Source organism: Cyprinodon tularosa, unplaced genomic scaffold (assembly GCF_016077235.1).
Source record: "Cyprinodon tularosa strain WSP-4 unplaced genomic scaffold, ASM1607723v1 ctg115, whole genome shotgun sequence".
NCBI lineage: Eukaryota > Metazoa > Chordata > Actinopteri > Cyprinodontiformes > Cyprinodontidae > Cyprinodon > Cyprinodon tularosa.
The window spans coordinates 261,048-287,538 of NW_024037948.1; the positions used below are offsets into that span (position 1 = coordinate 261,048).

The window sequence follows — 26,491 nt, forward strand, 5'->3', positions numbered from 1 at the left end:
TCTCCCTTTACAGGATTAAATGCAATCGTCTGATCTTTCCGTATTGGTCACAAAACCCAAGAGTGATGCAGCATTTGCTACCAATGATTCATTCAAGTCATTTTGTTAAAAGACGTTAATGAGCATGTTTGTTTTGACGATTTTGCTGACTGTATGTGAACAATAAAAGTAGATGGAAGCTTTTAAATCTTATATATTTATACAGAGGGTGTGACTCAGACTTTACAATAAGATAGGGAAAGAAAACATGACCTCAATTTGACATAAAGCGATGTCTCCACAAAAAAATACCTAAATGAGCTATGACTGCACATTATCTCTGCACTCAAATATTAATTGCAACATTACTCCTAATTTTATCGTCGTTTTTTTATAATTATGATGAAATGTAAAATAGAGATGAACAGTTTTCAATCGTAAAGGATTTTTTTTAATTAGGATCCTATTTTTCTTCTGTCGGGTGTCTGACATAAATCATTTCTCATCCCCATTTTAACAGAATTTGTGCCAGCAGAAACTCTGAAGTTAAAGGAAAACATTAAAACAGCAGAAGCACCAGAAGAAAACTAAAGCCACAAAGCTTTCTTTTGTCAGAGGAGATAGATAAAAACCAGTAAGTGTAGCTGGAGATATCTGTTGCTTTTTTTTTTTTTATCTGTACAGTATAAAATCTTCATCCAGCAGGCTTGGTAAACACACGTCTTTGAACAGAGATGAACGCCATGGGTATCCTGTGTTCTGTCAGAGCAGCATGTGCTGTCAGATCGACGTACGCTTAAGATGTTATCTAATATAAATGAATTCTGAGTCACAATATAAACCACAGTCAATGTTTTCTATGACTTTAAACATTAAAAAAATCTAGCCAAACTTTACTACTAGGCTTCTTCTCCCAACATCCCAGAAACTTCAATCATGTCTGGCCACTTCTGCATCCAAGAAATAATAGTATAATCAAAGCTGATTTTCTTTTTTAAAAGTCAAGATAAACGTGTTTTTGCTGGTCGGTAGACTGCTGCTTATATTCAATGTGGGAATAACTCTGTTGCGCATGTGCATGCCTGTGTTTTAGAACAATGTTTGCCGATCTGACAGCGCATGGCAGATCGTCAGATCTGAAAGAACGCCGGGACTTTCTGCCGCTACTACAGCTGTTCACTGTCAGCTCAAACTCAGCTGGTTTTGCAGAGAAGCTTTGTGACATGCGGCAGTATTTAGGGCTGTCCCGGACTTCTGAGCTACAACAATCAGACGATTAGATCAACTTTAGACGCTTTTTTAGTGACTTTAACCTGTTCTTTCAATTATTATTAATTATTTCTTGTTTTAAGGTTAGATATCTTCACCAACCAAAGCAGAGAGCCGGTAAATTTAATGATTTCACTGTATTTTTCTCTTATTACTCCACAAATTTTTTTATTTTTTTTTTGTAGCAGGAGAGCACTTAACCTGCCAGTTGTTGTTGTTGTACACTCTTCAAATAAAAATACTGTTTTGGAGTTTGGCTAAGCAGTTGGATACTGAAGAGTCCTCCAACTCAAGTCAATTATACTAGACACAAGTTGCTTGGATAGCAATCTGTTCATAAATGTCATTTGGGCTCATTGTAGCTTAAAAGCCCATGTTTTTATGTAGAGAATTTATCGCTATATCTTAGCCATCCCTAACAATCGATCAAGATCTGCTGTGAGAAAATAGGAAAACTTTAACATCAGATTATATATTTCTATTTTATTTTTTTCTTCTCCTGCAACATATATATTAAAATGCATTAACAATTCCCGCTGTCCTCCTATTCTTTCCACCATCTAGCATCAGATATCACAACAATCTCTATTAGCAAGGAAGAGTTTCGTTGTCTTTTTTGTGATTAATTCAAATATAACTTAATAATTAACCTTTACACAGTGAAAACAAACATAAACAAAAGCATAAACAAAAGACAAACAATATCTTATTTTAATTTAGCAAGTAAACTATTGAAATGCCAATGGAAAAAGGAAAAAGAAAAAGTAAAGGAGAGGGGAAATTCAGTCGGGTTGTTCCATCATTACAGCTACTAACAAAATAATTTGTTCAAAGTCATTTGGGCTGTCTCTGAAACAGGAGAATATTGTACGCAATTCATCCTCTGTGAGCTAGTTATGAGCGTAATCACAAGCAGCCTGTCAAAATATTATCTCCACTGTCACTGATAGACTTATGAGAACCCAAAAGCTGCAAATGCTAGCAACAGAAATGTTTCACAGCTTCAGAAAAGATAAAAAGAAAAATCAATAACAAACAGAATGAGATCAATGGAACTGCTTCCCTTCACAGAAGTAAATAACTTGGCCATTTATCATTGCAGCCCAAAACTTGATTTGGTTTATGTTTGACTTAGTTTACACAAAGGATGAACAATATCATGAAAATAAGTCATAGCAAGATTGATAGGGAAAATGGCAATGTTGACTATAATTAACCCACTTTTTTTATTTATTTTTTAATGAGTCATCATGTCTACGCTAATCTCCATGAACATGATCCTCTATGCAAATAAAAACATTTAGGAAGTACAACCTTTAGGGGCAGTTTTATCCAGCTTTCGAAATACTTCATTGATATGACATGAAATAGCATAATGTTATCCAAATGAAATAGTAATGTAGTGTGGTTAAGTGGCAAGTTATAAAATAATCTCTGTTTTGCGGAATTTAACAGAAGAATACACACAAATCCACAGAACAGACCGGGACCGAATGCTGCTCCAGCAGCACTGTAGGATGGACAGTTTTAAATCTATGCAGATTTGTGCTGGAACCGGCTCAACAAATGTTTATTTTGCAGTGAAGACGCTCTGCTTTGCTATTCCCAACACATTTTAACTGCACAATATTTTCAGAATTATAATTTTTTTTGCTTACTAAGGATCGTAGTGGTTTGGTATTTCACCAAAAGCCACATTTTAGAGTCTATATTCAGGCTAAGGTTATTTGGTAAATAAACTAGCTGACAATTATTCTAATGATCAATTATTGAATGTTTTTGTCACCAATTAATGGGGCATTTGCTTTTAAAATAAGACCCCTATTGGTTTGGATCATTCCTTCTTAAAAACACTGCTGTGTATATTTATTTTAGTTATGTTTGGATGATATTGAAATAAGCAGCCCCAGATCATTTTCAGAGTGGTGCTCCCCTAAAGGACCTTTTTTATAATATGACTGTCATAATCACCGACTGCCTGCCGCGAGCCTCGCACCTCACACCTACAGAGCGTTCACTGTCTAGTATATCACAATAAAATGTCTGAAGAGGTGGGTATTAGTGTACATTATCTAATGTCATTTACTGTACAACTTCCTCTTTTTGCTGGAAGTTGTTACTTTTATACAAGTGAAAGTCTTCCTCTCAATTCAAGTGTTTTCTATTTGGTAGACATAAGCCAATGCTATGATGGAGTAATAGGGCCATACAAAAGGAAATTTTGTTTTGACAGGTTGTAATATTATGCGAATAAAGTAGTAGAATTATGAGAACAGAACTTAAAAGATAGAGTACTTGGAAGTACATTAACAGGTCTGTATCAGTTTTGCATCAGTGTATTAGTTTGAGATCTCGTTATGGAGCTAACGCCTCATCCAAATTCACTCTTCAGCTACCCCAGTGCCAATCCGATTCTCAGTTTCTCTGTTTTCTCAATTTTACTACTGACTCCATCAAATCATAAACTTCCAAAATAAAAATAAAAACTCCTCTGTAGTTGGTTGCGCAGTGAGGGTGTGTGGCAATTGATGCCAATGCCTGTGCATGGAGTTGTTTGTCTTACCAGGAGATGAGAGCAGAGAGTCTGCCACCTGGGTCGGTGGCACAGAAACGTGCAATGTGGTTAGCCGACCACAGCTAGTCAGGCGAGATGACAGACCAATTAATCGTCTTATAAACACTTAGATTAGCGTCATGGGGAAGTGAATTTCTCCGCTGTGAGATCAATAAAGCTCATCTAATCTTAGAAAAGGATATATCAAGGTTAAAAATGTTACTTAGTGCTGCTTTAGATCATCTTAGATTAAATTTGTTTTTTTGTTCTTTTTTCTTTTATGGCAGGAGAGAGATGCTCTGCAGCATGGCTGCAGTAAAGCATGTAAAGGAGGTGGCATCACTTTGGATTTTATATATAATATATACAATTCATTTATAATATATTTTATATTTATACTGCAAAACTAAGATGTAGACGGAGGAGTCCTGCATCACCTCTCGCTGTGCTGTGAAAAAATGCATTCATTTAATGCGGTCTGGGTGTGAGAATGGTATATGAAAACCTTAAGAGATAGCACAAAAATGAAATAAAAATAAAAAACCCGGAAAGCTTGCACTTTCATCAGTGTATCAGGGTGAGATCTTCTACTGCATTAAAAGAGGTTGTTTACATCTTAACCAAAGGTGCCAAGAGGGCTTTGTATTTATTGATAACATGTTATTGCTTGCATACCATTATTGAACATATTAGAAAGAACACAGACAAGGTGAAGACAAAGGTGTCTAAATTCTGAGTTTTTCATTAGCTACAAGTGCATAAAACTGACCAATAACATTTTACGAAGCAAGAGGAGATAGGATATAGTTTAATATACACTGCTGAGATCCAATGTTTCCTCCATTACTCAAGCCCCAGAAGGGCACTTCATAGGAAGAGAGGAGGCAAGAAAGAGATTATACAACATTTAACAAAGTGGAAGTGGAGAGGCAGCAGTAGCAGCCTGTAATATAAACAGTAATGTGCAGAGTACATCCATACTATGTGTAATCTCCCAGAAGAAGCTTTTAGTCTCCAGTAGAATAAATAGGATTGATTTAAACGACTTTGCCTCCTATGGAGCTTCCTTGTGGGAAAAACCAACCCCGTGACAGTTATATCCTTCTGGCAAAAACAAAAATGAATGTTGCTAAATTATGCCCAAACAAAGACTGCTGCAATGTGTGAGGGCAGACAAAGTAAACACCAGACTAAAACCTGTTAGATGACCGAGGAAGTTTTTCGAAGTACGTCACACATTCACACTTAATTAAAACTTCCAAAGTTTCCGTAAAAAGGATTCATTCAGGAAATGCCTACTTTACTTCCCACATTTGTAACTGATCATTTCCATATATTTGCAATACTGAAGTTTACTGTTTATAAATGATTCATATTGATGGATTTGGCTTGAATGTCAACTGTTCTTTCTCCATGTTTTTATATGTTTGGGTTTTTGTATGTGATGCAGAAACAGAAGCTAAATTAAGTCTAGATTCGAGGAATGTTTTTTTTATATATATCTTCATGGTCAGGGCTACAAGCACTGACTCAAATCAGCAAGTGTAATAGAAAGAGCATTATACCAGACTATCCTAGCAGAATTGCACCCACTCATTCTAAACTCTTTAGACATGCAGCTCATTGTGTTGTGGGAAAAAAATCCTTCAAAAAATCCTTTACTTTGTAAATAAAAGCAGATGCTGTTTGAGCGGAGGCCGCAAACTAAGTGTTTAAAGATTAAATACCGATGGGTTTTCCGCATAATTCCCCTATCTACATGGCATTTGTGTACAGAGCCTCTTTCTTTACCTCTGTTAAAATCTTAGAGGGTACAAGGCAAAAAAAAAAGTGATGACCTTAGTTATGTTTCGTGACCAAATCGAGGGCGGAATTCAGATCAAACATCTAACATTTTCAGAAGTACGTTTCCTAGATGGTAGACCAAACAGGTCGTAGTGCAACTAAGACATTGAGATAAGGTAAAAAAAAACAAACTCACATACTGTAAAATTTTTTTAGACTGAAATCATTTATTTCTATATTAATTTTTTAGTCTTGTCAACGCTACATCTTTCAATGACATGTTTCCAAGGTTTTCTGCCTTTAATCAACTACGAACAACTTTAACTCCTTTTTTGCTTATTTCTTGCATCACAACCACAAACTTGAATATATATTTTATTTCATTTTATCAACCAACAATAGTCATACCTTTTAAAACTTAAGTGGGAAAGAAATACTAACCTGAAGTGTGAGATCCATTGGTATTCAGTGGCTTGAGTTAAAACTTTCCCATATTACATGTGGAATGAGAATGTAATGTCTGCCCGTTGTTTTAAATAGAATAGCTCAAAGCCAGTCAGATCCTGTAATGGATGGAGAGCATCTATGGATATTCATTTGGAAGTCTTGCCACAGGTTTGGGCTTTGATTAGATCATTCAAAAACTGTATGTGAATAATTCCACTGAAACACTGATTTCATGTTTCAGGTCTAGGGGTGGAAAGGTTCGGTTCGGTTCATGGTTTCGTGGTCACGGTTTTCGGTTCGGTTCGGTATATGTTGATTGTTAGGAAAAACTATTATGTCTAGTATGGTAAGGTTAAAACTGAAAGACATGTTGGTCGTGTTGCTGTTAGCATAAACAACACGTGTTGCACAATGCTTGCACACTGTTGCACTTTTATCCACAACTTTCTTTCCGCCGCTGGCGCATCTTCCAACTCCTGTTCTTTCCCACTCGCCATACCCACACAATTCTCCATAACAACTGATTTTTTTCTGCTACACCCGGCTACGCTGCTTCGCTTTTTCTTCTTGTTTACTACTGGTGGTTGGCTTTGGTCGCAGTACTGCCACCTTCTGCTCTGGAGTGTAATCGCTTCCCCTATGAGAAAAAGGAGCAGCGCATGAACCGAACAAAACACACGCGAACCGTACCGAGACAGTCGAACCGAACGGTTCGGACGGTTTTCATAAACTGTTCCATCCCTATTCAGGTCAATTTTCTGCTGAAAGCCTCAAGTTTACATTAATTGCTGCCCTGTTTCACTAGGAGGAGAGTGTTTTTTACACATATTGTTTTATAAACTAGAGCATTTTAAACAATGTGATTAAATACATAAAAACTAATAAACCATGATAATTATTATCATTGTGATAAAAAAAAATGCATACTTTATTACCCTCACCCTCACAGTGATGGAATTATTGATATTGATGTATCAGATAGGAAGATTAGATCTGAGGTTTTAAAGCAAAAACAAGACTGACACTTGCTGATCAAAGTGTACATGTTGTGCCATGAAATGCACAAACAATCAAACTCTAAGCTTTTCAACACGACGTCACGTGCAAGCCATCTTCCACGTAGCCCTTGTGTGCGCAGCAAAGTCTAAAAAAAAGAGCTGTATCTTAAGAACTGTAAGAGGTTCCACTGGATCACGACAGTAAGAGATGTACTTCAACACCAGATGTAAACAACTGAAAACTGTTTGCAAAGGATTAAAAACAATCTATATGTATTTTCTTAGAGTCGTATTTTGCTGTAAGGCGTTTTGGATCCATAATAGTCCTCATTATCTTTAAAGTGTCCGGTTGCCTATTGATTGGGACACAAGACCTTAAAAGGTAAATCGAAGAGAAGCAAAGTGGCTGAATAGACTTCAAAGTCCTCATTTTGGAGTACGTTTACAATCATGAGTATTTACGCCACAAAAAAAAATGCACATTTCATTTTAACTACACATATAACCATATTTGGCATTTAAGTCTGATACATAAAGCCAGCAAAAACATATACATATCTATTATTTAGAGCCCACCAGCAGGCTGTATGGAGCTCCCAAAGCTTTTTTTTTTTTTCCTTGGTGTTTACATTAAAAAAAGAACAGAAACATTATCATATGTTGATGGCCGAGCCTGGCCTAACGTTCAAATGCAGGAAAATACTGATAGTGTTTGTATTTATTGCACAGCCTAAATAGAGACAAACAGCTCCAGGCTTACCAGGCTTCCAAGTTTAGATGATGAGGAGTTGTTTCTGTGTTTGAGCAGACCATTTCCCTCCATGCCTTGGGCATCTCTGTAGTTTCCATGGACACGAGGCCCACCAGCCCCCTCAGATGAGGAGCGCAGTCGCCTCTCCATCCGCATCACCTCGTGGTAAGGGCTGGCACTGCTGCACACAGAAGCTACAGAGAGGAGAAAAAAAAAAGAAAACAGAAAGAGTTTCAGAAATTAGCTGACACCGTTAAGACGCAATATTCCTTTTATTAATTTCTAATGCAGACAAACCCAGAGAATTAGGCTTCTTTCATAAAACCAAATAATAAAGCCACTTTTACTTATTCAGCTTTTTAAACAAAGTTAAATCATTCCTTCATGAAGCAGGAAGCCCTGCAGCTATATTGGTTTTTTGCTCACTGTGTTTATTGTTTTACAATAATCTAATTCTTCAGATTTCCCACACCTAGATTGTTTTGTAATAATAAAACCACTAAATGAATGCAAGATTTCAGGGGAAATATTCCTCTGAAAAGAAAAAAAAAAACAATAGGAAGATAGTTATAACTGCTCTACTGTGATTTACAGAAAATGTGAAGTGAAAGCGAGAAGTGATACCGCACCATTTTACAGAGCAACAGGTTATTAAAAACAGGACCTCATGCCAGCCATTTCTTCCTGCCATTTCTCACCCCACTCACCCACACACAAAGCTTTCCCTGAATGGGATGAATGGCTCTTTTATTAACAACTCTGTTGTTGAAAACTCACTCGATAAAATAGAAAGAGGATACATAGCAGAAAGATCTAAACATTTTTCCACAGTTCCAGGCTCTTACAGCCATAAACATTTACAGCACCTGAGGGAATGAGAAGACATGGCCTGCAATAATGAATCAATACAACAAATCTCTGCAGTTTAGGGATCCAAAGGTGGATAACGGCAGGTTGTTTGTAATGCAGAACACCATCTACTGTGCTAACGCAGAGGTCAAAATTTGATGTTTTTACATTGCAAAATTATGATTGCAATTTAATATAGTTAGGAGGGAAAATATTCATAAACTTCAAAATAAAATTCAGAGTTATTTATCAAACATACAATCAGGGGTCTCACCAGGATTTATTTATGAGCGTGGAGGCTTAATTTCAGCATATTGATCGTAGTGGCTCGCTACACTGAAATACTCCATCAGAGACCCTGATAATATATACGAATAAATATTATAAACCAAACGGTTTGTTTCTGTTTGAAATTAGGCATGCATCAGTTTTGAAAATATTGTATTGCATTTAGATTTTCTTAAATTTGTACTGCTGCACAGTAAACAATTTTTAAAAAAAACTTTACTGCAAGAAAAACCTACTCAGAGCAGTAATTAAGATAAAACAGTATTTTAAAAATTGGTTTTAAAATGCTCTGATCAGAATCTGACATGAGGACTAGCTTTAAAGAATTACATTGTCATCTCCATTATGGAATGGAGTATTGTGCTATATGCAGGGTTGGTTAGCTTGTTGTTTGCCAAAATCACCCAGACTGTTTATTTGGAGATAAAAGTGAGGTACCACTGTTGAACAGGCATGCTTTTAGAGTGTTGAGCACTACACTGGTCACATGTGCCCGACTTATTTTAAAGTTATGGAAGGACCCCCATACCCCAACAATTAAAATGTGGACCGAGAAAATTACTGAAAATGTTGCTTGTAAAAAAAATGTTGGGAAGAATACATTCTAATAATGAAGCTGCCATGCAACAATGGGACAGTTTTTTGCACCTATATGTCTACAAATTGATTTAAACTTTAAGGCAGCAAACAAAGATTTGCACTAAACCTCACTGTTTTATTCTTAGTTTTTTTTTATCGTAATGTTTTTTGTTTTATTCATGTTTTAAAAATTTTAAAATTCAACAAAAACTTGAATTACAAAAAAAAAGAATTACATTGTCTGAACTTGCTGCAGATCATAAAAGTGTATTTTTTGGACTTTTTTTTTTATCCACAACAGACTACAGGATGTTATTAAAAATGTCAAATATGAAATCATTTAGAAGCTAAAGAAAGTGGCTCTCCATGTGCCAGTAATAAAATATTCTTTAATCAGTAACTGAATATCATTGTTTTAGTTTGTTCAACACTACAGATGCCGTCTTTAGTCACTGCTTCACCTCAACTAACCTAATAAATGTTATCCTTCAGACAAAGATCTGCAGTTGCCCGGAAACGATTCAATAGCACTCATCACAAAAGAATGTCAGAACTGGTTGAGATTCACTAGACTGGATTTCCAGACATGAAGCCTGTTTGTGTCTCTTTTCTGTGCCAAGTGATTATTCATGCAGTGTTACTCTCTGGCAGTGACTCTGCATGTAAACCTGCGATTCCGCCTGTTGGTTTGGGTTTTATACCTGCGTGTGGTTTCCTCAAATGAGAGGACCTGGGTTCGTGGCAGCCGCAGAAGCTTCCTTTTTCTTGAAGAGAGCGCGTGTGTCTCGCCCTCCGATGTGTTTTCTCAGGGTTTGAGTGGCAGCCCTCGCTGCGCGCCCCACACACCTCGCTCTCACTTGTGGTCTCAGTGTGGTACCCTGCCTTCCTCTCCACTGCCACGTCCTTCCTCTCTTCAGCTGATTCTTCTTTTATCGCCTCCTGTCTTTCCTCTTCCCTCTCCTTCCACTCTTCCAGCGATTGTTCCCGCAGAGGTGGACAGGGTACGGCCGTCTCTGGCTCGGAAAGGGAAACTGCCGTTTCGTAGTCTGTGTTGTTGGCTGTGCTAGTGTCAGGGAGTAAAGGTTTCTCCGCACTGGACTGGACTGGGGTGAAGAAAACCTGAGGAGAAGATGTTTTATTGAATTGAATATAACAGGTAATTTTAAGCCTAATGGCATCCATTTTGCAAGAAGCAAAGCAGGAAATGCAACAGAAATGTGGAAAAGGGTTTCAACACTTAACCCTGGAAAGGCATGGGAACTCTTTAGGTGTGATTTTCAACTAAAAGGTTGCTCTAAGTATAGTGTATATATATTAGGGATGGGACGATTTATGAAAACCGTCAGAACCGTTCGGTTCGACTGTCTCGGTTCGATTCGTGTGTGTTTTGTCCGGTTCATGCGCTGCTCCTTTTTCTCATAGGCGAAGCGTTTACACTCCCGAGCAGCAGCACTTTATAGGTCTGCTGTATGGGACCACTTTGCATTTAGAGTGACCTACGATGACAGCGGAAAGAAAGTTGTGGATAAAAGTGTAACAGTGTGCAAGCATTGTGCAACACGTTTTGTTTATGCTAACAGCAACATGTCATGCTAACCCCGAAATCCCTCATACTCCGTCAGCAACCCCCGCTCCGCCCTGCTTTGACCGGCTGCACAAAGCAAAGCCTACAGCCTCCACTGTGGCTCCCGTCCGCTCCCCTCTGAGTCCCTTGGAGATGGTAGAGAGCATGCGCGAGATGATTAAATTCAAAGCAGCAAAACATACAGAAATGATCCAGGGTTTCCGCGGATCATTTAAAATAATTACAATCCATTATTTTTTGGGGGATTTTTTCATTAATTTCATAAATTTTTATGGGATTTCGGTGTAACAATCAACATATACCGAATCGAACCGAACCGAAAAACCGTGACCACGAAACCGTGAATCGAACCGAACCGTGGATTTTGTGAACCGTTCCACCCCTAATATATATATATATATATATATATATATATATATATATATATATATATATATATATATATATATATACATATATATATACATATATATATATATATATATATACATATATATATATATATATATATATATATATATATATTTAGTTTTGTCTGTCTCTTTGGTTGAAATGTGACTAAATATTAAGTTACAGGGGGCATGAAAGGCAGAGAGTGAATATCCACATCAGCAGAGACAATTCCTGCAGTATTTACACCTAAAAAAGGCCGGAAACTGAATATAAGACTAAAAACCTCCTACACTGTAAATTGCTTCTGTATATTGAAGGTTCTGACAGGGAATACATATTTTACTACATTTCAGAGAACCTTAAAGGTGCATAGTTATTGGACTTTCCTTTTTTTATTATTTTGTAAAGCAGTAACTCAGTCCAGAAGCTAACAAAGCTTTTCTGGAAGATTACGGCGTCCTGCAGGTGTATTATTGTCATTTTTGCATTTTAATTTTTATTTTTGCTTAGTCTGCTGCTCAATAAAGGCCTTCCTGTAGATCTACTATAACAATCATGAACAAAACGTTATTCTGGTCTTTTTTGTAAAGCTATATAACATCTCTATCCACCTTTATATTTAAGCTCTTTTATTAAAAAGATGATTCATACAATTTTAATGTCAGACTTAAAAAATTCTAGGATGAATCATAGACATTAAAATGTTGACTACAGGGAAAACTCTCGATTGTCTTTGTTTTGTGTCATGCAGAACTAAGCAAGCCTCTAAAACCAATTATTGATGAAAAAAATTTTTCTGTGCAAATAAAAAATAAAAGTTTTGTACATCATTGCCATAAAGTTCAAGTTAATCAATCAGTGTGTATAATTAAATTTAAAACCTGCTGAATTATAAAATTGAAATCCAACAGAGATTTTCTGCTACTTGAGTAAAACTACCTGAGAAGCTGAGACTGCCACGCTGATATTCTCGGGTGCAGCAGGAGGGTCGGGCGGAGCAGCATCAGCAGCTGGGTCAGAAATACAAGCAGAGCCTGAGTTTAAACCGGATCCAGGACTGGGAGCTGGAAGTACTTCCCCTTCAGACACGGAATCCTCTGTTATGGGAATGAACTCTGAGGGAGTGATGGCTGTGGTTCGATCTTCAGATATCATTGGAGACTGAAGTGAGCTCTCGCCACCTCCTCCTGTCAGTTCTCCAGGCCATGACCCAGGGGTGAGCCCTCCGGGCTCCGGAGTGACGGTAGTGGAGCTTGGAGGTTCTAGGTTGACTTCTGGAGGTCTGTGGTGATCAGATGTGCGAGAGAAGCGGTAGTGAGCTGAGAAAGATTTTGGCAGTAGCTGCTTCTTCTGGCGCGAGGAGCGTTTGCTGCTGTTACTGGCCCCACTGAAGTCTTCAAGGAAGCCAGAGTCATCACCTTCATTGGTTCCAGAGCTGCTGATGCAGTTGATGAACACATTTCGATTGGCCGAGGAAGAGGATGACGAGGCCTTGTCAAAGTCCTCAGTCTGCGAGCGTGGGATTTTCTTTTGCTTGTGGCTCCCAAACCCAAATGAGTGACGTGACTTTGAACGCCTGCCACCCTCACCGAATCCTGTCGATGCAGTAACCGTCTGCTGGTCGTTTCCGTTTGCATCAGTTGTCTGCGTCAGGGGAGGCGTGAGGTTCAGATTGATGGGCTGGACCCTTGGGTCGCTGTTCCTTTTAGCCGAGAAACCAAGAGACGGCGCCCGAAACAGGCTGCGGCGTTTGCCAGTACTGCCCGAGCTGGAGTTTGTGCTGGAGGGCGAGGAGGTGTGAACGCCATTACCCACTCCACCCGAGGAGGGGGAGGAGGGGAGAGACTCCTGCCGCTTGCTGGAACTGCGGCGGAAGATTGGCAGGCGTGAAACCAGTGTGGAACGGCGTGAACCTGATTCCCCCATCGGGAAGCTGAGACAGGGAGGCGCTCTGCAGAAACACACATATGACAAAAAAAAAGTTAACAAAAAGCAGGAATCAGTATTGACTGATATGATCTAAAGCACACATTCTATAGAAAAGACAGAAAATACCAGAGTAATTACAGAAAGATGTTTTTTTTAAATTTAAGAAACTTGTGAGTTTATTTATTTCCTAATTTTTTGTCAAACGGATGTTTAAACTATAGGATTTAATGCTAAGCTTTTGGTCTCCTTCCACAAGCTTTAAGAAGTAGTTATGTGACCCATTAATTGCAACAGAGGTGATGTAACTGAGTCAGGTATTTGGAGAAACCTGCTCACACACTTGTCAAGTCTGCCTATGTGCTACCTATCAGGGATTGATGATGTCATGTTTAGAACATCCTCTCTTTATACTTGAGCCGGTTTGCAAACATTTCATCAGTGTAATTTTGCCACTGTCTCTTTGGAAGACCCAAATCCTGCCAAGATTAAACCTCCTGACTGATCTGTGATTTTATTTTGATAGTTCCACATTATGTCATTTCCTATTGGTGGCGTTCAGCCCTGCCATCTAGGGCTGCATGGTGGCACAGTTTGCAGCGCTGCAGCCTTGCAGCAAGAATCCGGTCCTCTGTTCTTCCTGCATGGAGTCTGCATTTTCTCCTTTTGCATGTGTGGGTTCTCCCCGGGTATTCCGCGTTCCTCCCACAGTCCAAGAATGATGGTTAAATGGAGTCTCTAAATGGCGCTTAGGTGTGAGTGTGTGCATGAATGGTTGTGTCTCTCTGTGTTGCCTGTGACTAATTTGCGCCCTGTCCAGGGTGTATCCCGCCTTTTGCCTATAGACTGCCGGAGTTAGACACCAGCCCCACCCTGACTGACAGATTTAAGCAGCAGAGGAAGGTGGAAGGATGACGCCATCTATTTTAGTATATTTGCAGACTGTAATCCATACTTATGCCAGGTAAACAAAAAAAGGAAAAAAGGCTCAGATTTTTTGAAATACTGGCTGGTGTTTGTACGTCCTTGTTACGTTTTACTTGGCATTGTTTGTCTGTCTGTGTGTTTTCCACATAACTAAAACTGGTATGGATGGAATTTGCTGAAATTTTCAGAGAAGGTGCGTATTTTGACTTAGGTGATGATCCGGATTACCACCTTGATCCAGGATTTTTTTTTTTTATTATTTTGCAAATATAGGTTAACTTAAGGTGAAAGTCACAATACGTAAGGGGGATGAGCCACTTAACGGAGGTCTGCTCCCTCTGAGTGCTTTTATTTTTAAATGTCTCTCTTGTCTCTGCAGTAATCATCATGAAATAAAAAAGTCAGAATTTTTAATATTGAAACAAAAATCGAAAGCATTAAAACTCCAATTTCTGAGAGTTATCTTATGTTTCAGATCCGAAACTTTACAGCAGTCAATCACAAGACATCTAAACAGTGATTTTATATTAACAATGAAATTAATTCATGAAAACTATCCATGTAGAAACATTAACCCTCTGCTCTAGGTGCTGAATGTTCGAGTTCAGTTTTACCTGTGAGGCAGAAGGGTTTGACTTTCTTTTATGGTACAGATCCACACAGAATTTACAGAAAATAAGAGAGTTGGGCTTTGAAATCATTGTCTGAACTGTTTTCTTTTCTTGTCTTTTTCCCCCCTTTCGGTGGGTGGATTGATGATACAAAACAGCATGCTGTTAAGGGCTAAACTTGCTGAGAGAGATTTAGTCAGATTAGAGTGTGTGTAGGCGGATATTCAGCAGGGCTAGGCAATTAATTACAAGTGCAATACACATAACTATAATTGAACAAAACTTAATTTTAAAGCCGCAGAGGCATTCCATTTTGGTCACATTAAAGGTGTCAGGACTTAGCGGGCAGCACCAGTTAGGTCTCTGCCTGCTGCCTTTTTTCCCACTCTCCTTTTCTCCCGCAGATGGCTGTAGTTTGACGGGGGGGGCATGATGCACAGCTGCGGCACGTTCAACGGCACGATTACAGGAGGATTTAAGCGGAGGGAGGCCGGCTGATCAACACCAGAGTGTTAACCTTGAGCGGTAGGACTCAGTTGCCCCCCGTCTCCTGACAATTTCACGTTCTCAGAGTAATTCTTGTTTCCCCGTCTTTCTCGGGTTGTCTCATGCCTTGGATTCCGATCCAAATTCTCTCTCGTGCTCTGACGTCCTGGCTTCCGTTCCACGCAATCTCTCAAGGTCAAACGTCCAAAGTCAAGCCTTCTGGTTCTCGTCGTCTCTGGGTCCTGCTCCAGACGTTCCTTCGTGCTCAAGACCCCACTCCGAGGCTCCCTTGTTGGTACCAAGCTGGGCCTAGGACCCCACCAGATATCCCGGACCCTCATGCTGTCAGCCAGCCGCTGCTCCTCACCGTCACGCCGTTCGGACTCTACTAACCCTCCATCAGCCAGATCCCTTTTACCTCAGCCACCGAACTCCGGAGCCTCACCTCTTGGAGAACCTGCTGAGTCCGCCATTCCTCACTCCCCCCTGGGTAGAGTCTGCTCTACGCACAAGGTAAGACTGTGACCATCTTCTACCTCCTGGTGCCATATTAACTTTCTGATTCTTTCAGCAGTTAGTGCATCAAACCCGACCATCCACGGCGCCAGTGCCTCCCATGATCCGGCTCCGGTCCTGTTGCGTTCTCACCTAAATATATATCTGTAAACTCATTATCCTGTCTCCTGTGTGTGACCTGCATGTGGGTCAAACACTTGAAAACAATGACAACAGGGCAGCCCTTTAGATTGCATTTACATGCTTAAAGTGTGTCTGCCACCACACAGAAGGGAAGAGGGTATAGCAGCTAGAAAGCAGATCCATGCATGCAAGAAGAAGTAAAAACTTTTCCACACAAACGTAACAGTTAACTCCTGCAACAATGGACTCTAAACAAGCACGCCTTCAAGGTCATGAAAAATTGAAACCCTGGAGTGAAAAGGTCTACATGCTTGTTACTGCAAAACAAAATCAAAATAAGGTTTTAGTCGTTATACTCGTTGAAAAACAACAACAACAAAAAAAAAAACATTCAGCCCTAAAATTTAGTATATCAATTATTATATATCTTGTAAAATAGGATTTTGTTTAATTTAACTCAGATATTTTTATATTTCTAGTCAAAATTATAAACCTTCGAGTCGATGCAATCAATTTGATTGTATGATCTGGTTGAATTGTACAGTGCCTTGAGATGATTTGTTATGAATTGGAGCTATACAAATAAACTGAATCGAATTGATATCTTAAAGGTTTAGTGGAGGACGTTCTTTTTCCAGGTGGATGAAAATAAGTGGTCCTCCTAATTCTCAATCATTCTGCTGATATGTTTAAATAAGGCTGTCCTACGTGCTTGCTCTCGTTTTCAGTTACTGGTGAGTCTGATATAATAGAAAAATGGCAAATCTTCTATTGGAAAGTAAGCTTGTATGAGCGATGCAAACAGCAACTTTTAAACAGAGCGTGCACGAGGAGAAATGGGCTGCTGCACACGTTTAAAAGGTGTTCCCTCTCTGGAGCCGGTACAGGGTTGTGCAAGCACTACTTTTTTTTTTTTTAAGTGGACAGGGCAGGTCTTTTAAAAAATGTATGAAAATCCTCCACCATACCTTTAATACTTTTCTTTGCAGTAAGAGAGGATCTTTGTAACTGGTTGGTTTAACAGCTTGTGGCTGTGTAAAAAGCCATAGCCATTCCAACAGGATGGTTAGTCAGCTTTATTGATTCCCAAACAAGGTTCTGACAGGTGTTTGGGGCTGCTGCCCTGATGGAATTATGTCCAGGTTTTAAAAACTTAAAGTTTATGATTGAAGGGGGAGGTTGAATTACTTTTAGGTAGTCCTTCAACTTCCCAAATCCACAGCATGATGCTACCACCACCATGGAAAACGTCTGGCTCAGCATTCTGAGAGCCTGATATTGACTCATACAATCACTGATAAGAGGCTAAAATCAAACAGAGAAAGAGCCTATAAGAGCTTTCCATTTTTGAACAGAACACCTGTTTAACCTGAAAAGAATCAGTTCAGCAACCAAAGCCGCTCCCACAGCCTGTTACGTGTTGGCATGCTGCAGCATAACCATAAAATGAGCTCATTCTGAGACGGATCTGCTCTGCAGGTGCATTATAAGGAACAGCAATCAACGACAGAGTAGAACAGAGCAAACAAGTAGCAGAGTCAATTATCTCTCACCTTTGCCCCAGAAAGCGGAACTAAAAACACTGTTCATTAAATCTACTGTAGCTACACTGTAAGCACATCTTCAACATAGTTAATGCCATAAAGCAGGTAAAAACTCAATGTGCTCAATTAATTTCAGTGAGTAGTTGTGTCTTTCCTTTTGTTTTCTTACATAAATTAGGATTACTTACAGCGCAGTCCGTCTTACACTGTTGAAGCTGCCTGCTAGCCTTCAGGGCTACTGAAGTGTTTTGTTTTTGGTCTCTGTGTAATAAGATTACATTAACACCCTTGAGTGAAGTGGCTAATTAAAATCTCACTTCCTGGACAGTGAATTCGATCAAGTTCTGGATGTGATGGTGATTGGATTTTTATGAAAAAGTTCAGCCGACACAATGAAAACATGGCTCTGTAATTATGTAGAGAAGAGAGATGACACAACATCCACCAACAAACTAATGCTTTGTGTCCCATTACAAAAAAAAAATAAAAAGAAACAATTCATGAAAGAAGAGCCACTCACAGCGTCCCTCTATTTTCACCGCACCATCAGCAGCAACAAACAGAGGTAATTATAATTGGGTAGTTTATGTGCGAGCTGATTTGTTAGATAACAATTAAAACTCATGGAGCGGATTTAATAGCATGAGAAACTACATGTAGAGCGTTCACACATAGGCTGAGATCTCCTCTGATACAGTTAGAGGGATGGCGGCCATAGCCTCACAACGATTTCAGCGTGGTATTACGACAGACTTGGAGTCCTCTATTAATAAGGGAGAACAACATCACCATTTTAAGCCACATTATATGGGTTCTGGAAGGTAACCTGTGACCTCCGGTTAATTGGACTGCAAGGGCTTAAACATTTTTTTTTTTTTTAAACAACAGCATCTTTCTAATGTTAAAATTTGATGGTGTGAAGTGTTTTTTTTTATGAAAAGCAAAATCTCATTCAATCTTTTAGGCAGTAAAAATGTGTATCCAGATATCTGATAAAGTAGTAAATGTGACAAGAGGAATAAATAATCAACAAATTTAAACTTGGGCTGCCCTTCATAGATGGTTCATTGTGTTTTTCATAAAGACCCTACTCACATAATCACAGCAACAATGAATACTGTGATGAATATATTGTTTCTGTAGAACTAATCTGCACTTTTGGATCAAACTTGAAAAAGGGGTCAGGGGTGAAAAAGATTAAAGGGATTAAAACCCTCTGGGGGGATCTGGGGGCATCCTCCCCCAGGAAGATAATGTACCTTTCAATTTAAATTGCCAATCTAATGCGCTTGGATAGACTTATCAAGCAAAATTACCCAAAAATATAAAGTATTTATATATAATCAGGGATGAAAAATACTTTTTGATTCTTGCCAGTATTATAAAAAAAATACTTGACTGATACTTGCAGCAGTACTATAACTGACATTAATTCGTTCAATTAAAACTATTGCATATATATTCATCAAAAAATTGCTCTGTCACCACTTTTTCGCATTCTTTACAGTAGCAGACAGAAAATACTTTATGGCATTATGGTTATTAAACTTACCATGGATAGAAATTGTTTAGCTAAATTGTAACTCTGGTAATGTTATGATTCTCCTCTATTGGGACTCTGAGTTTTTAGTTTTCAGTTATTCTGTTTTGTTGATTTTTGGTTTATTTTCAATTTTGTGTTATATTTAAGCCAGTCTTAAGTTACTCTCTGTTGCCTCCTTGTGCCTGTCTCCTTTCCCCTAGCTCCCTTCTAGTCTCTTCCATCCACACCTGCTCTATATCAGTTGATTATCCAAAGGCTTTGCTCTGTCTCCCATATATACTCTCCATGTGCAGTTCTTCAGTGCTGGTTCCTTATTATTTAGTTGCTTTCTCCCCTGTAGATCCCCACGCGCATTTACCCTGATGTTTGCTGGTTTTTGGTTCTAAGTATTTTTGTGTTTTTGGATGTTTGCCTCAGTATCTCTTCATTAAACCTATAAGAACTCATCTCTGCCTCCCTCATCTCTGCATTTGGGTCCTCAAGTAACCTCAACCTCCACGTTGACAGGTAACACCTACAAAACTTGATATGTAAAAAGAAATAGCAAATATTCTAATTCCAGATGAATAAAACTAAATTCTATAGCAGTTTTGCTCTGGTGAAACCACCTAAAGGTTTGGAATCACCTCAGAGAGTGATAATGCAAATTACACAGAGTCTCCAAGACCACCTGATGCCATGAAGGTTCAGATCTAAATGTGAAAATATTTAAATGTTAAAAAAATAAACAAGGGGGGTGGGGTTAATAGAGTAGATAAATGGCTTTTCGTCATAAGATACAAGGAAACATTTAAATATTATTTGACTAAATAGAAATGGAGGTATTGTGAGACAGAACTATTCTAAGAAGTTCAATGTGCCTTTTCATCTGGATCTATATCCAGAACTCTGCCATAAAATAATGAAATATTTATTCTGAGTATTACTTTGGAAGAAATCAAAGAAAGTTTTACATTAGGCTACCTCCCAGGCACTGGAAGAAAAAAATTAAGGACATGGTTGGTTTACATTCAGTTTATTAAGTTGCAAGGGCAGCCACAGCTGAGCACAGAACTGCTCCTTGAAAGCCATTATTTCCAATGGCTTGCGGCATGCAAGGGCGGTTCAGTCCAGTGCGAGCACAGCAGGCAGAGCTGAATTTGTGAGAGTTTAGTGGGTGTTACACAGTGGGTGTGTGCCTGTTCAGGGGCTGCATCCTTTACAGGACCCGGTCTACATAGGTCACGTCCTTTTGAAGCCTTCAACAACAATGAAGGCCAGAAGTGAAAAGCTGCAAGTTTAGATGGTCTAGTCTTCAGGAGCCATCCCACCCTTGCCTCAGTGCAACTTTAATTGCTTTGGAAACATGACAGCCTGAGGCAAAAAAGATGCTCTTCTGAAAGATATATAGGCCAATGGGAATTATAAAATTGTTATTTAGAAAGTATTTGACACATACAACCAGATTTATGAACATAACCTTCCCTTTTTAGGATAAATGAAGGATCTTTGGCTGCAACCTGACTATTTGCTCCAACTTTTGTTTGTTTAATCCTTGAGGAACTGCAGCAGTTGTACTGTGGCTACAGTAATATCCAAGTGTACCTCCAATAGAGTTAAATAAAATTTTAATTTGGATGTTTAAGTTTAATTTGCGCAAAGATAAACTGAATAACAAATAGAAGTCTAAAATAAGCCAGGGTTTTGATACCATCTGAATGAGTTAGGCATTTAATTTCCACCCAGAGCCGGAGGTAAGTTCAACTCAGTGAGTCTGGAATCAGGCACCCTCCTAAGGCGAGCTGTTGCTGAGAAACACCAAACCTCTTTTTAAAATAACTGGAATCTTAACAAACTGAGGAGATATTCAAGTTGATCAAACCTATATACTCTCAACATCTTGAAAGTGTATTTTGGGTACTAGAAAGTGTACTATTTAAATTCTTATTCACCATTTTTGACACTACCATTGCTGCCCGAGCTTGATCAATCTGCTTTGACCCGCACTGAATCATGGGAAATGATAAGCCAAGAAGGCTATGCTGATGGATCCCTCAAACCAACCGAGGATGCATTGGTCAGCAGCATTTGAAGAAGTCTTAGGAGGATCTGTGGATTGGGAATGCCTTCAGAGCAGTGCTGCGAGTGACGTAATTAGTCAACAAACATGGCTTTCAGAGGAGGCAACCCCTGAATGGGACACACTCAGTTAGTGAGCGTGTAGGTTTAGGTATTAGATTAGAATATCTAACTACACATTCAGATTGGCAACTATGAGTTGAATCTGGTGGCACAAAAAAAAAAGAGCGTATTAGAACAGGCAGCAGTTCTTCTCAGTACTAGGTACCACTGCTGACTTGTACAACTGTTAAACCATATTTTGTGAACCAAAATTATGACCCAGGTGAGTGCTGCACATATTTCCCCACAAACTTCACTACGAGCCTAGTGATGTTAGTTTTAGTTATTAGTCTTGTTATTTTAGGTTTAATTTTTAATCATGTAACATTAGGTAGTAGACTGTTGAGGAAGATCTGCAACAGCATGTGCTGGAGTCACAATATATGGTAGAATATGTTTTTTTGGTACCAGCTTACTTTCCCCTCTTTACATAATCTAGCTAGTTAGTTAAGTAATAAAAAGCTAATGTTATCTTGTGTCAGTAAGAATTACTTTAAAGCCTCTCCAGCCATTTGCCTAAACCAAGTCCAAGTATCCAAATCACTAAGTGGGAACCATTGTCTGCCCTCAGGTAACCTCACCGCTCTTTCCTGGTCAGCAAAATCCAATCAGGTAGCAGAATTGGTGCATTGTTCACTATCAGAGCTCACTATCACGCTTCAAGCTACTCCCATGCATATTGCCAAAAATAAAATAAAAAAATCAGCATGGAGGATGAATACCACTTGATTTGGACATGTCCAGGACTCAGAAAAAGCAACAGAAACTTGAGAAGCAAGAGAGTACAGGAGCTTTAGATCAGTGAAAAAAAAACAAATAATGTAATAAACAGTAATATGTGAACTGCTCAATATGAGGTCTGACCAGACTTCATTTAAATCAGAGTTAAATGAAACCTTAAACGGGCTGATTTGCAAACTTCTACTCTGCTAGGCTGATGCACAAAAGGTGGCAAGACTACCTGAGTTAGAGAAGCAATGCGTTTTTTTTATAGTTCCTCTTCCCTCTTCCAGTTAATGATAGAACAGTTCTATCATTAACTGGAAGAGGGAAGAGTTCTTCTTCTGTTTTACTGAACCACACAGAAACTAATCTGCAGATCATTACTTTTCCTTTGAACAAAGGCTTCTAAATTAAAAAAAAAAAAAAAAAAAAAAAAAAAAAGCTGTTGTTGGTTGCAGCATTTATAATATTCAAGATAGGCAGGTTTCAGCCTGCAGCCTCTACAGAACCCAAAATGGGCAAGTCAAAGAGGCTAAACAAATACTTGGGTGGGTGGGTGTGTGTATGTATGTATATATATATATATATATATATATATATATATATATATATATATATATATATATATATATATATATATATATATATATATATATATATATATATATATATACATATATATATACATATATATATACATATATATATATATATATACATACATATATATACATACATATATATATATACATATACACATATACATACACTATATTGCCAAAAGTATTTGCTCACCTGCCTTGACTCACATATGAGCTTAAGTGACATCCCGTTCCTAATCCATAGGGTTCAATATGACGTCGGTCCACCCTTTGCAGCTAGAACAGCTTCAACTCTTCTGGGAAGGCTGTCCACAAGGTTTAGGAGTGTGTTTATGGGAATTTTTGACCATTCTTCCAGAAGCGCATTTGTGAGGTCGCACACTGATGTTGGACGAGAAGGCCTGGCTCTCAGTCTCCGCTCTAATTCATCCCAAAGGTGTTCTATCGGGTTGAGGTCAGGACTCTGTGCAGGCCAGTCAAGTTCATCCACACCAGACTCTGTCATCCATGTCTTTATGGACCTTGCTTTGTGCACTGGTGCACAGTCATGTTGGAAGAGGAAGGGGCCAGCTCCAAACTATTCCCACAAAGTTGGGAGCATGGAATTGTCCAAAATGTCTTGGTATGCTGAAGCATTCAGAGTTCCTTTCACTGGAACTAAGGGGCCAAGCCCAGCTCCTGAAAAACAACCCCACACCATAATCCCCCCTCCACCAAACTTTACACTTGGCACAATGCAGTCAGACAAGTACCGTTCTCCTGGCAACCGCCAAACCCAGACCCGTCCATCAGATTGCCAGATGGAGAAGCGCGATTCGTCACTCCAGAGAACGCGTCTCCACTGCTCTAGAGTCCAGTGGCGGCGTGCTTTACACCACCGCATCCGACGCTTTGCATTGCACTTGGTGATGTATGGCTTGGATGCAGCTGCTCGACCATGGAAACCCATTCCATGAAGCTCTCTGCGCACTGTTCTTGAGCTAATCTGAAGGCCACATGAAGTTTGGAGGTCTGTAGTGATTGACTCTGCAGAAAGTTGGCGACCTCTTCGCACTATGCGCGTCAGCATCCGCTGACCCCGCTCCGTCAGTTTACGTGGCCTACCACTTCGTGGCTGAGTTGCTGTCGTTCCCAAACACTTCCATTTTCTTATAATACAGCTGACAGTTGACTGTGGAATATTTAGGAGCGAGGAAATTTCACGACTGGATTTGTTGCACAGGTGGCATCCTATCACAGTTCCACGCTGGAATTCACTGAGCTCCTGAGAGCGACCCATTCTTTCACAAATGTTTGTAAAAACAGTCTGCATGCCTAGGTGCTTGAATTTATACACCTGTGGCCATGGAAGTGATTGGAACACCTGATTCCAATAATTTGGATGGGTGAGCAAATACTTTTGGCAATATAGTGTATATATATATATATATACATATATATATATATACATATATATATATATATATATATATATATATATATATATACATATATATATACATATATATATACATATATATATACATATATATATACATATATATATACATATATATATAGATAGATAGATAGATATATAGATAGATAGATAGATAGATAGATAGATAGATAGATAGATAGATAGATAGATAGATAGATAGATAGATAGATAGATAGATAGATAGATAGATAGATAGATAGATAGATAGATAGATAGATAGATAGATAGATAGATAGATAGATAGATAGATAGATAGATAGATAGATAGATAGATAGATAGATAGATAGATAGATAGATAGATAGATAGATAGATAGATAGATAGATAGATAGATAGATAGATAGATAGATAGATAGATAGATAGATGCATGCTGTATTTATCCTATGTTATTAGTGCAGAGAAACTGATTTAGTAAGTTTGAAAGGACACTGAATAAGATTGGGTGTCTTTGTGTGTTGGCTGTAAATAATTGGGTGTTTCCAATAAAACTAGTTCTTGATTGGTTCACAGTAACCACACACTCTAGTTCACACCCTCTGCAGTTTTCTCTTACATCACACTACTCTCCTCAGAACTCACTGAACAATGAAAACAGGATCATTCATGCTAGACTAGGCACGCAGGGTTTCCTAGGGGAATGAATTATTCCTTTTGTTTTTATTTTGGTGTCTGACAATCTCAGTTTTTAAGGAACAGTTATTCTGCAGATATGAGATGTATGCATGATAAAAATCAGCCAGTTACTTCAAGAGGTCACCAACCTCTGAATAGCACCAATTTGTGGCATTTACTGAATTTCCCTTTTGAGATTAATAAATTATTTGAGTTGAAAAGAAGCTCTTTCCTCTCATCTGCACTGTGAAGGTACATAAGAATCTGCACACATCTTCAGCAAAATAATTGACTCTGTACTGATAAATATTCTACATGAAACTGCTTTCTCTTTTAGCACTATAAGTCACTGGAATAATTTCCCAAATAAAAATTATACCCCATAAGTGTCTCAAAATGTTTTCAGATCTAGCAAAACAAAGACAAACAGCTGACAGGAATTTGCATTAGTTATATATGTGCAAAGGCACAGTGGGATGTGGAACATGATTTACTGGATATTTGCTGTATTGAAAGAAACTTTATTTGTTTTACCCACATTTTTTTCATGTACTTACAATTTCTCTAAGTTATATATGATTAAAATCTACTTATCAAAGGACTACAAGTAGAATATGAGGTCAGCTACAAGCATCTTTCCACTGAAATGCTCAATAAAATGCTGTTCATTGTCCTTCATTGTCCTAAAAGAGGCAATCATGACTTGTGGACCTAAACAGAAATATTTAAGTAGGTCTCCATGTTAAAGCTCCAAAACCACAGGAGTTTTTGTCCTACAATCTACATAGTTTAGAGTTCTTCTCTACAGGAAGTCTGAATACTGCTCCTCCTTCAGCTGCTGTCACTACTCGATCCATACAGGAAGCACCATCCATACCTTCAGCTCATTTGGGCACATATTCATCCAGGTCATCATAAATAATGTAATTATGGTACCAAAAGTACTTATTTCTATCCTTAAATCACTAAAGAATGCTAATTCACGTCTTTAAAAACATTTTCTCCCTTAAACTGCTTGTCTGACTTCATCATTGGACATGCTTAGAGTAGTTCGGCAAAATATGATTAAACCATGTTTATTTGCGTTTTGTTTCTTTACGCACTATATACCATAAGGTTAACACGAAAGGAAAAATTAAACTCAAAACTAGATCTATGTTTAAATCCAAAGCTGGAAAAGTTAGCTCCGGGATGTAGCATAGGATCCCATTTCCGGTTCTGATGGGCACAGACAAGTGATAAAACTGAAAAAAGGATTTTAGCATTTATATTCTTAGGAAATACATTATTAACCTTTAACACATTAAAGTTTAGAACGCTTACTATTTTTAGGGAGGGAAAATTTTAATTTAGGTCTATTTTACAAAGTAAAATCAAGGGCGACCTGGATGGATATCTGTTTGCACATGCGCAAATTAGTTGATGGCACGTATTCCGCTAGCGGTACGGATCGGGTAGTGACAGCTGTTGCTGCACACTGCTGCTCAGCTGGCTTAATAAAAGGCCAACACACAATTCTGTATAATAAGTATTATGGTAATAAGTACTTCCAAATCACAAAAACAAAGACAAGGAGCATCACTCGTCTCTTTTTTTCAGGAAACATTGGTTTCCTCTAAGAATTGCAGACTGGTTCTCACTTTAAAAGTGGTATTGGACTTTTTTCTGTTTAACTGTTGAAAATATTGGTGGCGGTGGGGTAAAGGGGGGGAAATTTCTTGTGAACTAAAAGGTAGCCCAGCAAGAATGGTTTGGGAACC

At 38.5% G+C, this 26,491-nt stretch overlaps 1 protein-coding gene across 5 annotated transcripts in view; it reads right to left on the reverse strand.

The window, feature by feature from the left end:
• ccser1 (coiled-coil serine-rich protein 1) overlaps positions 1-26,491 on the reverse strand; it is a 204,336-nt gene that overhangs the window by 175,794 nt on the left and 2,051 nt on the right. For all 5 annotated transcript variants that reach the window (XM_038305276.1, XM_038305285.1, XM_038305293.1 and 2 more), the window contains exons 2-4: positions 12,417-13,428; positions 10,201-10,618; positions 7,793-7,977 (exon numbers count right to left, since the gene is read on the reverse strand). In XM_038305276.1, the coding sequence (XP_038161204.1) occupies positions 7,793-7,977; positions 10,201-10,618; positions 12,417-13,403 (1,590 nt within the window). In that variant the 5' untranslated portion in view covers positions 13,404-13,428. The remainder of the gene's footprint in view (positions 1-7,792; positions 7,978-10,200; positions 10,619-12,416; positions 13,429-26,491) is intronic.